Here is a 13,049-nt window from a genome sequence, read left to right as displayed (position 1 = left end):
ATAGCTGTAGATTTTATCATTTTAAGGGTATTCTTATACAGCCCAGGCTAGCCAGAGATTAATGATCTTCGTGTCTTACTCTCCCAAGTACAGGTATGTATGTATGATATTCATTTTTCTTCTAGTTAAGTTAGAATAAGTAGAAAAACAATAAAGGTATAATTCTTTTTTATTTAGCCATTTTATATTTTGTAACTTTATTTACATATAACAGTAAATCACAAAACAGAGAATTTATCCTAATACTTTGTAATGAGTACACTGTTATAATGGCCTAATCTTAATTCCAAGCATTTTTGAGCAAATACCTTACCTCATTTCTCATGATTCTCCAAAGGTTCAGGGTAATTCTTCCAACAATATTGATTTCACTCATTGTATCTGATCCATAGTCATCTCTTTCTGCTGCAAATCTGTTTTCAATTTTGTCATCTATAGAAAAAGAATGTAGACTACATCAAGACATCAAGACTCACAGAAAACAAGCATTTGGTAAATGATGCCAAAGAAAATGAGAACAATCTAAAGAACTAAGAATTAAGACTAAAGGTAAAATTTGAATCAGTTCTATTCATATTTCATATTAGAATAAGGGAATACCCATTATTTTTTTAAAAAATCAATATATATATTTGTATTATGTACATACATACATATATACATACATACATATTCTCTCAGAATCTGAGATACTCAAAAAAATTCTCTTAATAGTTTATGGAGAATTCTGAGAGTTCCTTAGATCAAAGAGAAGTGAGTCTAGTCCTGTGGGTGATGGTTTTCTGAGAATAAAAGTAACAACAGATTTGGTGAATGTTGTTGACTACAATATTGAATATACACATTATACCTTATCTATCCATCATATTCTAGGAACTGTACCAACATTGCTTCTTTACTTTAGCATACCCACTCTAAGTTTCCCTCTGTATTATAAAATTCTACCTAGAAACATTACATCTTGTCCTGGTTCATATGGTAGAAACAAATAGTATTGCAAAGAAGGATCTCTTCACCCTGACGGCCACGCACACTCACCCACACACCTCTCATTTCTTTCTTTATGCTAAGGAGATAATGTCCAAAAATGATATTAGCAACAACATTCACACAGTGTTCACTGTTTTCAGGCACAATTGCAATCACCCTGGAAATTCTACCAGTACCTCCACTTTCTGGATGAAAAAATTATGCAGCAGATCTATTAAGTAAGTTGCTTGACATTATACAGGTGGTTAGAGCCCTAGCTAGAATTTGAACCTAGGAAGACTTTCCTTCAGCATCTGTGCACTACACTACTGCTGTGCTACCTCACTAACCACATAGCCTTTCCGTTGTACTCTGCTGCTTAGCATGGGAAAGACCCAGTATATAAAGCAGCACACGCAGCCATGAGAATGCAGGTCTTATTCTGCTGCTGCCGCTTTAACCTTTCTATAGGAGGTCACATCTAGAGCTTACCATAGCTTAGTTAAAATAAGCTGGAATCATGGTCTTCCCTTCCTCTAATGTTATCACTATTTACTCTATAACTTCTCTGTAGTTGTAACAGAACATCTGCAGTTCTACGTACCCGGCACTCGAGAGATCATCTGACATAAGTCCACGCTCAGAGCAGCTGCCCTCTGTAAGAGGTAGCCCCAGGAGTGCATCTGAATCTCATAGCCTAGCAGAATGTCAGGGTCATACCTAGACAAGAGAAACATCAGAGCACACAACATTACATTTGGAATTGTGCCCAAAAGAACCACTGTTCTCATGGTGGAGGACAAAAATTAAAATCTATATTCCCCAATGGCCATTCTCTTGGGAAGGGATGCGTCAGTAGCAGCTGTAAAGCTGTAGAATAAGTGCCATAGAATGACTTAGAATAAGCCTAATTTCACTACATTTCTTGGCAGAGTTTGACAACATCTGGAGAGAGAGACAAGCAGTCACTACTGTACTGAAGGCATGACTGCAAATATGACATGGGCAGGGAAGGTGAAGGGTGAGACCTGAGTGGGCATGGTATTAGGATAAAGATCTTCCAGGTCACAGACTGCCATTTTTACTTCTTAACCTATACAGCCTTTCAATAGTGTTAATGCTGAGGGAAAAAAAAAATGAGTCAAACACTTTCCTTGTGATTTCAGTGTCGACTGGGTTCTCACACAAAGTAATGTCTAAGAAACGATAGGTCTATCTTCTGAGAAGGAGCAATTCAGCTGGCAGTAGATGAAACTACTGAGAGTATAACGTATGTAATGCAGGAAAAGCAAGCTTGAGAGCCTAAGGGAAGGGGCCCTCCCCGTCACTGCACGATTGTCCTGGTAAAGGCCACCTGACAATCTGTATCAAATTCAGGACTTACTCTGTGGCTCCTCTTAGGTCCTCTATGCAGTGACTATCATGAAAATATTTTTGTTACAGTACAAGAGAAAATAAACTTATTTAACTTCAAAGGGAAAACTGTAGGAAGAGAGGAATTGATTATTTTGTTTTGAGACTAAAACCTACAGCTGGCATAAAAAAACCCTCAAAACTATGTTGGTGGGTTTATTTATTTATTGATTGATTGATCTATGGGTTTCATTTGTATAATTTACTTGTATATGTAACTTATTAGTATCATTACTAGCTGTGGTTATCTGTAACAAGCTAGATAACTAACTACTCTACCCATGACCTACATTTTTAACCCCCTATTATTTTTGAGACAAGAGTCATACTATGTAGCCCAGGCTAGCTTCAAACTTCCAATCCTGTTTTTTGCTGGGATTATAGAAGTAAGTCACCAATGCCTGGTTTTTTTTCATTGAGTTTTATATTTAGCATATATTCTTATACAGTCAGTCAATGAAGTACTGACCGTACGCCAGACAATAAGCTCTTAGTTTTCTGGTGCACTGACATTTTATGTAAGTTATTAATTTTTCAGATGTAGGTAATTAAGATTATGGAGGTAAGTGCTTATGATAAAAATACATTACTAGATGCACTTTCAACAAAGATTAATTATTAAAGTGAAAAACAATAAAACAAACTGATTCAAAAATACTACTAAAATAGTGGCCAGCTCCCAAGGTAGAAACTTCTTTAAGTGAATAACACAGCTGAACTTTTGTACAATCCCCATTACTTCGGAACCATAGAAAAGTCATCTTAAAATCCAACTGAGAAGCTAGAAGCACATACTTTTCTTTGTTGTAACACCACAGTCTTGCCTTTCCTGTCCTGTACTTGATGGACTGGGACTGAGGACAGGAGGCTGAGTGCAGTAAACTTCCTAAGGATGATCACACACTTCCCAGGGTCCTGCAGGTGACTCTCACCCTCTTTTATATCTTATGCCCTCTGCATCAGCAGGAAATAACTGAACAAGGCAGATGGAAAACTGGGAAAATACAAGACAATACCTCTTTATTATATTTGTAATCTCCTGAAAGAGAGCCTTCTCATCAGCTGCGTAGGTTACTTCTAATCCTGTAATTCCAGATCTGATAAGCAACGGGGTCTGACTTCTGATATCTAAAGAAATAAAATATTTGTTACATATAACATTGTACTATATACCACTATATAAAATTAATATTAGTCTTTACTTTTGCATTAAGGAATATAAAACAGACCCCCCAAAGTAAAACTATAATAGTCCAACTACTTGAAAATGTCCTTGAATGGTTTTTCTAATGTAACATAGAGCTTTTAAAATCAAGTTTTACATTTTTAGTTACCTTTTTAGTCTTCATTTATAAAATTCCCAAGCTATAACATACCACTTGAAAGAAAATTACTGTTTCTGTGCTTGTTTTTCCTAGTACTTTGTTTAGCAGATAATATTTTATTCACTAGTATGCTAGGAAAGGGTTAATACACACTTCTTCAAGAGAAAAAAAATACTTTAATGGGTTTTTGCTTGCTTATTTCCATTATGTAAAGTCATCTCACCATGGCTAATTTGTGAAAATTCAATGATTGGCTTGTTAGCTGGTGATTAAACATCAGATTCTTAATGTCTTTCTTCTATACTAAATCTTCCTCAGGAGACCTAAATAAGTTGTAAGGGTTCCCTTTAAAAGCTCAGAGAAATACTTGCATTTCCTAAAATGCCTCTATGGTGTATGAAGAACCTTTGAACCAAAGTGCAGTTACTTAGGAAGATATATAAATAAGAAACATGGTAACTCACAAACTATTAATTTGTAGTAGTTAACAATGTTCTAAAGCAAACATTCTGTGTTAGCAGCAAAATATCTGTAGATAACGGAGATCGCTCACCCAAGCTAATGATACACCATTATTTGGATTTGTGAATAATCAGTCGTTTATGAGTTATGTGTTAATTAAAAGTTTTATTAAGATCTTTGTGTCCACAGGGTTTCTGGTTTTCCCTCCCTGGTGGTGCTAAAGACAGAACCCAGAGCACTCCCATAACTAGGTAAGGGCTCCAACCCACCTCCAGTCTACCTGTGGTTGTAATAATTAAAATAAGAATCACAAATCTAGGAAAATGTTACATATAGCTTCCTACCCAACCTCAGCCAACGTTAGAAAAGAGTATTCCTGCTTCCTTGTGGTTCTTCAAGAAGGCAATTTTGTTAAAAACCATTCCAAGCCAAGCATGGCAGCTGGCAGATGCCTGTTATCTAGCACTTGGGAAGTAGAGGCAGGAAGGATCTATGCTCAAAGCAGGCCTCAGCTACACAACCAGTACAAGGTCAAACTGGGCTATGTGAGAGCCTGTTTGTCCCTCTCCCCCCACAACCCCCAATTCGCGGACAAGCACGTCATTGATTAAAAATGAACAATACCTTGATGGGTGACTGTCTTGTCCTTATCAATTACGATTACACCCGTGAGTTCTGTTTTTTCTGTGTCTGGGAGTGGAGTGTCAGATGAAATGCAGTAGAACAAAGCACAGATTGGGTCAAACTCAGGATCTGGTTGTAAGTCTCTTCTAGTTCGAGCATGTAACTCCACACTGATTAAGGTCAGATTTTGTATCTACCAAAGGAAATTAAAAATTATGCTTAAAGTGGTTTGCAGCATGAATGGTCAAAGAAGTGCTTTTCACTAAGACTCTGAGGAAACAAACAAGCAAAAATATAGAAAATATGGACATAAAAGACAAACTCGCAATTAACCCATGAATTTCATAAACTTAAGATGTTTGCTTCCAAAATTAGATTTACTCATGCTCTCATTTCAAAAAATGCTTGAGCTGTCACTTCTCAATGGCAGTACTTAAAAAGTATTTGTTTAAAATATATGCAGTGCGTCTTAATTTGTTTTTGAGGAAAAGAAATGAGTTCAAATGCTCATCCACATTCAAATCAGTCTATCATGTTTCATAGTTAACTACATTAGAGCTGTACCTTTAATTAAAACTCAAAACAGAAACTGTTTGTTCCTATATATTAATCTATATGTTCCTATGTATTAATATGCTACTATATTAAGGATTACCTAAACTTAGACCTATTGCACATGAGCCAATTTTTAAATTTTAATTTTACCTTCAGAAAGAAAATTAAGAACTGTTATGAAACTGACTACCTAATAAGCCATTTCATCTGACAACGTATATGTGCTCACTAGCATGCAGCACACAGTAAACTATTTCTACAGTCATGCTTTGTTAATAAAAACCTCTCAATTGCAATTCTTAATTTCTTTTTAAAATCAAGACAGAGATTGGGATGTTAGGATGGCAGTGGAGCGTGCCTGCCATCCTAACACACAGGAGCTTTAGCTTACAAGCTCAAATCTAGCAGGGCAACAGCAACAGTCTGTCTCAAAAACGAGGAAAAGTAAAAATAAATTAAAAGTCAACATCTGGATTTGGCCTGGATTCATGATTGCATGGTATATGCTACCATATACGTACAGCTGGCATTGGAAAGTAAGACTATTGTTGACTTCTCATAATTATTCAGATCACATACATTAGAAAGGATTTGTAGTCATAACCCACGAGGGCTAATGAAGAATGCAAGTGCATGACTTCCATTACTCGTAGGAATAGAATTTGGCAAATCCAATGAAAGTACAATTTAGGAATATCTATCAAAATTTAAAATGCACATATCTTTTAACTAAGAAATTCTCCTCCTGAGAAGGTATGCTATAAACTCACTCATTTAATCAAAATATAAGTAGAAGGAAGTTCACTTGAAGCTCTTAAGAGCAAATGACTAGGAAGGACCTGAATGTCCTGATGGAGATTAGTAACTAAGTTAGCGCCAAAGGTCACGGGGTGACAGGACAGTTGGTACATTTTAGCATTTTCAGAATAACAAGCCAGATCTGTATTTCTTAATATGGAGACATCACTATAATATACTGATAAACTGAACAACTGGATGGGGTCTTACATATGTTAAAATGCAAGTACATGCACAGAAAAGTCCTACAGAGGCCTGAAAATGAGAAAGTACTCAGCGCTTTTGGGGAATAAAACTGCCAGCCTGCTGTAGGACAGAGGCTTACTTTACCATATCTATCTTTAACACATACATGTAATGTTTGTTGATATATATACTACATTCCTTTTAAACTATGAAAAATATTAATTATGCGTGTATAAGGAAGGTACAGAAATAATAAAGCAACCCAAAATCCATCACATTCCTAAGAACTATACCTTTCAGTTTTTGTAAGAAAAACACTACAAAGAGTAGAGCTGTGAGCTAAGGGAAAGATTTGACTTATTTTCATTTAATCAGGAATCTCATAGCCGTTAGGTAAAAACTCAACAACTCAACTGTATATTCAGCCTAGAAACCTTGCTGGTGTGTGTGTACACAGAGCAGTGTGCATTTGTGTATGCTGGAAATAGATGGTGGGTGTCTTTCTCGGTTGCACTCCATCTTCTTTTGAAGCCCGGTTTCCTGTTAACTTAGAGCTCACTCACTTACAAGGCTAGCTGGCCCAGAACCCCAGGGATTCTCCTTTTCTTACTTCCCAGTCCAGGGGCACTATACACACACACTGCCACACCCAAGACTTACAGGTGGGTGCTAGGATCTGAAGCAGCAAGCATCTCAGTGACTGAGCCATCTTCTAAGCATCCCCATGCCCCAGAATGTTTTCTTAGAAACTTATATCCTATAGAATTTTATTGTTAATAATTAGCACACATTAACTTAGTAAACACAAAAACTTTAAATGGAAAACCTCTCTCCTACAGCCAAGTAGAACAAAACAACCAATTTAATTAGGAAGAATGAACATGTATTAAGGGTAAAGAGAAGACTCGTATACATAATTCTAAAATTTCAAAATATTTTCTAATTTAACTTCTATAAACTAAATTTTAGTTATTAATTTTGCAAAGATGGGAGAATATAAATCAATCTCAGTAACTGGCCAATATTTACTTTTTTTCTGTTTTACACAAGTACAGTAGAATAACAAGATGGAGATCAACAAAGAAAATTTAATATATCCCTTTCTGGTTAAACATTTCCATCCTTGTCCTATGGACAAATCGTGCTAACTAAGCATAGTGTGTGCAGCCTTAAAGCTGCAGTCTTACCTCGTGTAAAGCCTTTGCCTCCTGTAAGTTCTGTATGCTGACTTTGAAACCGTAGGTATTGTTTAAGGACGGTCCATCAATCTGAGAAGTTTCTTTCTTTGGAGTATTTACCGCCGCAAACTGATTCTATTATAAAAAGAAAAAGACACATTCAGAAAAGGACATAAGCAACTATTCTTTCTTTGGATTATTCTTGCTTAAACATTTTATGTACTTAGCAATAAATAATGAACATGATAAACATAAAGATTCTCTTTAAGTTTAAGAAAAAGTTTATTAACATTCATTTTATTCTAGTAACTGTAGAAATAGGATGCAATCTATAAACAAACCCTGACTGACAAGCCCCAATCCTGAAAGCAGTGGTCAGGCAGAGTTCACAGACACTTATATCATTTACACTACATAGATATGGAGCTTGACCTTTCTTGAAAGAACATCAAGTATTTAACATTTACAACTGCTTGGCTAACATTTGCAAATGGTGCACCTTACCCCATTCTACACGTATTGGAGAAAAGCTTTCAAGCATTTACAATAGACACCTCCTATTTCTTTTACAATTTTCTTCTTTTCTTGCTCCCCCTGTCTCTCTTTTGTTAGCCATGTCTCCTGCTACAGCCCAGATTGGCCTAGTGCTACTCATGGCGATCCCTGTCTGTCTCAGACTCCCCAATGCTGGGATTACATGTGTGACCAACCATATCCAGCTCTCTCTGTTCTTAAAATGCCTCTTATGCTATTTAAGTAGATTAACCATTTTATGTAACATGTTGATTTATGTTTACAATGCACTGCTACTTGTTTTTAATATCAATAGGTTATAATTCAAAAGCTTTATAAATCAAAGTTTGTAATATAGCCTCAGTATAAAAATACATCTTATATGTAATGACCTTTCTGAGTAGTAGATAATATGGAAGTGGTTTCTGTCATTTATTTCCAAAGACAATGTCTAATACGTATAGAAGTTCTACCTGACTACTGCTTTCATACTTCTCAATTAAGAACTATCATATCTTTAGTATTTGAATAAGGACGGATATAATTCCTCAACTTCAATAGTACATAATGCTGCTTTCTTTTGTAACTTGGTGAAAGAAAATTAAAAATTAAGTAATATTTGGAAAAAAAACCCAAAGAAAATAATATATTTTTGTTGAGATTTAAAAAAAAAATCACTTATTTAGCCAGGTGGTGGGCATACACACCTTTAATCCCAGTACTTGGGAGACTGAGGCAGGTGAATCTCTGCTCGTTTGAGGCTAGCCTGGTCTACAGAATGAGTTCCAGGACAGCTGGGGCTCTATTACACAGAGAAATCCAGTTTCAAAAACCAAACCAAACCAAACCAAACCAAACCAAACCAAACCAAACCAAACCAAACAACAGAACACCACCCCAGCAACTGAACGGTTCCTTAAGCTCTGCTGTGATGAGATGTTCCGATGCTGCCAGTTACCAGCTAATGTATATGTATCGGCATAACCTGGCTGCCATAGTCACCGTCTCTGGAATATTTGTATTTACACATAAGAATCTCTTCTATCCCAACAACAAAAAACTAGATTTTCTCAAAGATGTGTAAATAATGATGGTAAAAATAATGTACACATTAAGTTAGTACACAGAGAGCTCTGAAATGCAGACTTGGCCTTGCTGAGTCTACACCTGAGCTGTAGGTGTCTGGCACAGTTACCTCCACTTGCGTTGTCAGGAGAACTCTCCTGAGACCATCAGCATCACTTCCTTTCTTATTATACAACTTCTGGGTTTTTGGTTCTGTAGAAAGAAATTTCATTTTTAACTTGTATATCTGCTTCTCTTTCTTAAAACAAATTTTATTGTTTCAAACAAATACCATTTGTGAATACTGCTATATGCATTTTTTCAGATTTCATAATTTTAAAATGAAATTAAAACCTCCAATTTCTACAAAATACTTCATACTTCTTCTACATTTTAAAATAAGCACATTTATGTTTTACTACTGAGCTAGATAACTTAGTCATTAATTACTCCTGGGGCTAATTCCCTCATTTATCATGTGTTTCTGATGAGGAGGGAGTAACATAGTTTCTTTTGTACTCTACAAAGAATTGTAACTTCACCACACATGCATGGAAGTGGAATGACCACAGTTCCCCTTCTCTGTGTTGATTGTTCTGGAACCTCTGGCTTCTGTTTACACTGTTTTGTTCTACCTACCTACCTACCCACCCCCATAATAATAGGCACAGTAAGATTAACAAACCCACTAATAAAACAGAATTATAATATACTCTAATAAGTTACATGCATGTTAGCTCTTTCTCAAACATTCTTATTTTCCCCACTGTTTCATAAAGACTGCGTTTTCTTGTTCCCCTTGGCATCTATGAATTTATAAATGGTCAGCACCATTATTTCTATGCTCCAGAGCCATGAAGTAAAATAAAGGCTATTTGAACATGAGTGCTCCAATCCCACAACAGTTGGATGGAGTACTGAGACAACTACTAAATGATGAAAAGAGGGTATCATGGATAGAATGCATACATCGGACAAAGAGATGGTTCATATTTCATGATATTCAAAATAGCACATGACTTAAAACTTATGGATCATGTATTTACAGAGTATTATAAGAGTATTTTTGGACTGCAGTTGTCTGTATGCAACTGAATTTCCTACAAACCAAATTCTGAGTGAGGGAGGAACTAATTGAGAATTTATATCTATCTAATTAAAGCCTGGTGTCTTTGAACTGAAATATGTGTAGTAGGTATACATAAATTATCTCTCCTGATTGCCACGCACCGAGATGTCTAAGAAGGCCTATAGACACTTAGGCCAGAGATGATAATGAGCCACATAAAGTTGTGGTGGCAGAGATAAAATGAAAGAACTTGGTAATGGATTGAAAACCAAGGTTCTTACCAAGGCAATCAGGCAGTGTTACATATATATTGTGTCTGACTCTGGTGACTGATGGGATAGATAGTACTATTCACTGAGAGAGAGAGAGAGAGAGACAGAGACAGAGAGAGTGAGAGATGGACACGGGGGAGTGGGGGGACTGAAAGATCAGATGTACCTGTAACTACTCACGGGGCACATGAGGTGAGATGGTGGTGAATGCAGGCATTGAGATCATGATTTAAGGCTTAACCCTTGTAGTACTTTGAACTGTCAAGCAGAAATACCATATGGTCAGTGTTCTACTGCCTAAATTCCTGACTGGAAATACAAATTTGCAAATTACCAGAATTAACCCTATGGACAGGAATTTGATCATTTAGGAGAAAACCCAAGGAAAGCTTAAGACTTAATAAACTGCAACACTTAGATGACAACTAAGAATAGTAAGATATATTTAAAAGAAAATCAAGTAGAAAAAAATAAAAATAAAGACAAGAGAAATTCTAGAATCTAAGCTGTGGTCAACATGTCAATGACCACTTAGAAGCCATGATTAGAAGACTAAATTCATCCACTGGATTTAGTTATAAGAAAAATTTGAGAAACTTTTTTAAAAGTATAATTACAGGCAGAATTCAGATTAGAGTAGGCTGATAAATAAATACAAAGTAAATAAGCAGAGCTGTTTTTAAGAGAATGTTTTAAAAAGAAAGTTGGCTTTGAAGAAGGAAATTTGGCTTCAGATATAAGGTTGAGGGAAAGTTTGGTTGTTTCTATATTAATCAGCAGGAAAGAGGCTGGGGATGCACCTCAATAGTCAAGTCTATGTATAGGCCCTGGGTTTTTGAGACGCAGAATTGGGAAAAACAATAACAAAAATGTGGTGGAGATTTGGGAGTATGTGAAAAAGTCAACAGGGAAGAGCAAGTTCAGAAGGCTTCTGAGAGACTCCTGTACTTTGCCCAGGAGGTGGACAGGTACAATGGTGTTTGCAGTAGAAGATGGAAGCATTTCCATGTTATGATTCTCTAAAGCATGATGCATTAATCATAATCCTTCATCTCCTGAGCTGCCATCTCACTTACAAGACAAGGACGTTTACCATATAGTCCAATGCTTCTTTGGTCTCTACCTTTGAAGAAGAGGATGTTGCCTTTCTACCATTTCTACACTTACCTACAGATAAAGGGCTAAGGCCAGTTGCTTCAGGAAGCTTTTCCAGGAATTTCCTCTGCATAACTGGTGTACTATGAAGGCAAAGTGGATCCCACTTTCCAGTTCTTGCCCTAGCATGGATTGGAGAGATCACTTGAGGCTCCCGAGATTCAGAGCAGGAGCTTTTTTGGATACCATCTTTTATTGGCTTTAAGAAGTTCTCAACAGCTAGGGAGCAAAGCTCCTCTCCTGGTGATGAATGTCTGTCATCCCCGTTTAATGATCTGAAGTCTGGGGATGCTGCCTGCTGCCAAGGTGGAATACCTGGGGAATCGGGGGAGCTGTAACTAACATAACAGTTATCATTATCATCCTCCTCTTCCTCAGGGACAGCTGCAGAGGCAGCTGCTAGCAGTGTCTGACTGCCACTTACTGTCTGACTGCATCCTGTCGTTGATGTTTGCAAAGCAATTTGAGACTTACTAACTTCTTCCTTGGTATGTGCAGTAGAAGAAAGTGTATATGGGCATTTATCCACTAGTGGAGAGACTGCACATGTGTCACCTGGATTAAGTGAAGGGCTGACATTTTCAGCAGATTTTGTCACTGGAGTTAAGTCGGTTTTAGGGAGTTTCTTTGAACGTTCATATTCTTCTTTGGCTTGAAGCCATGCTTGAACCAGTTGCCGACTTGGAGCATACTTGCAAGGCATAATTACAATTTTTTTATCTTCTACCATCTTATGGCTATTACTTGACTCTTTATTGACAACTGCTTGGCCATTACGAAGTGGGGACCCTGGTCTGGGATTCTGAGTCATTGCTGAGAACGCTGTTTTCCACAGGCGAAGTCCTTCCAAGGAAAAGTCTCCTTCAAATTCAATCAGGTCGTTTGGAAGTCGAGTTTCCACCATTAGGAGCCGGCCACCAATCTCCCTATAAATACATTTTTAGAATAAATGTTTCTGTTTCAATAAATACCCAAAATAAGTTCCTATCTAACAGACTTAGGGTCCTCTTAGGTGTCTCAAATATGACAATTTCTTTTTCCCCATTCACCCCAATTGCAGACAAAATACTCTATCTGCAGCTATAATATGCTTTTCTCTTTAACTACAAAATTAATTTCTTTTAGAAGGCAGCACCAATTCAAAAGAAAGAAGGTTTTACTTTTATTTTTATTTTAGCATCCCATGACACTAACTCATCAGAATCCTTATCACTATTATTAGTCTCTGTGTGTGTTTGGAGTATGTTTTTATATGGCTGAGTTAGCATATATGGAGGCCAGAGGGTGACATCCTTCCTTAGTTGTTCCCCACCTTATATTTTGAGATAGCAAGTTCATTAATTTGATTAGCTGGATGGCCAATTAGCTGCAGAGATCTGTGTGTGTGCACCTCTTCCTGTGCTAGGGTTATGGGCAAAGGTCCATATTTCCTGTGAGCATTCGGAGTCCAAACTCAGGTCCTCAT

General features: G+C 36.8%; 1 protein-coding gene across 6 annotated transcripts in view; it reads right to left on the bottom strand.

Annotated features, from left to right (window-relative positions):
* Rev3l (REV3 like, DNA directed polymerase zeta catalytic subunit) overlaps positions 1-13,049 on the bottom strand; it is a 149,767-nt gene that overhangs the window by 35,539 nt on the left and 101,179 nt on the right. For all 6 annotated transcript variants that reach the window (XR_015048410.1, XR_015048411.1, XM_085842783.1 and 3 more), the window contains 7 exons: positions 11,597-12,510; positions 9,219-9,301; positions 7,520-7,645; positions 4,794-4,986; positions 3,399-3,510; positions 1,574-1,689; positions 314-432 (listed from right to left, as the gene is read on the bottom strand). Coding sequence is in view for 4 of the 6 variants with exons in the window: in XM_085842783.1 (XP_085698909.1) it covers positions 314-432; positions 1,574-1,689; positions 3,399-3,510; positions 4,794-4,986; positions 7,520-7,645; positions 9,219-9,301; positions 11,597-12,510 (1,663 nt within the window). In the remaining 2 variants the exon portion in view is untranslated. The remainder of the gene's footprint in view (positions 1-313; positions 433-1,573; positions 1,690-3,398; positions 3,511-4,793; positions 4,987-7,519; positions 7,646-9,218; positions 9,302-11,596; positions 12,511-13,049) is intronic.

Source organism: Mus caroli, unplaced genomic scaffold, assembly GCF_978045245.1.
Source record: "Mus caroli unplaced genomic scaffold, Mus_caroli_1 scaffold_9, whole genome shotgun sequence".
Lineage (NCBI taxonomy): Eukaryota > Metazoa > Chordata > Mammalia > Rodentia > Muridae > Mus > Mus caroli.
This window is presented reverse-complemented; position numbering and strand designations above follow the sequence as displayed.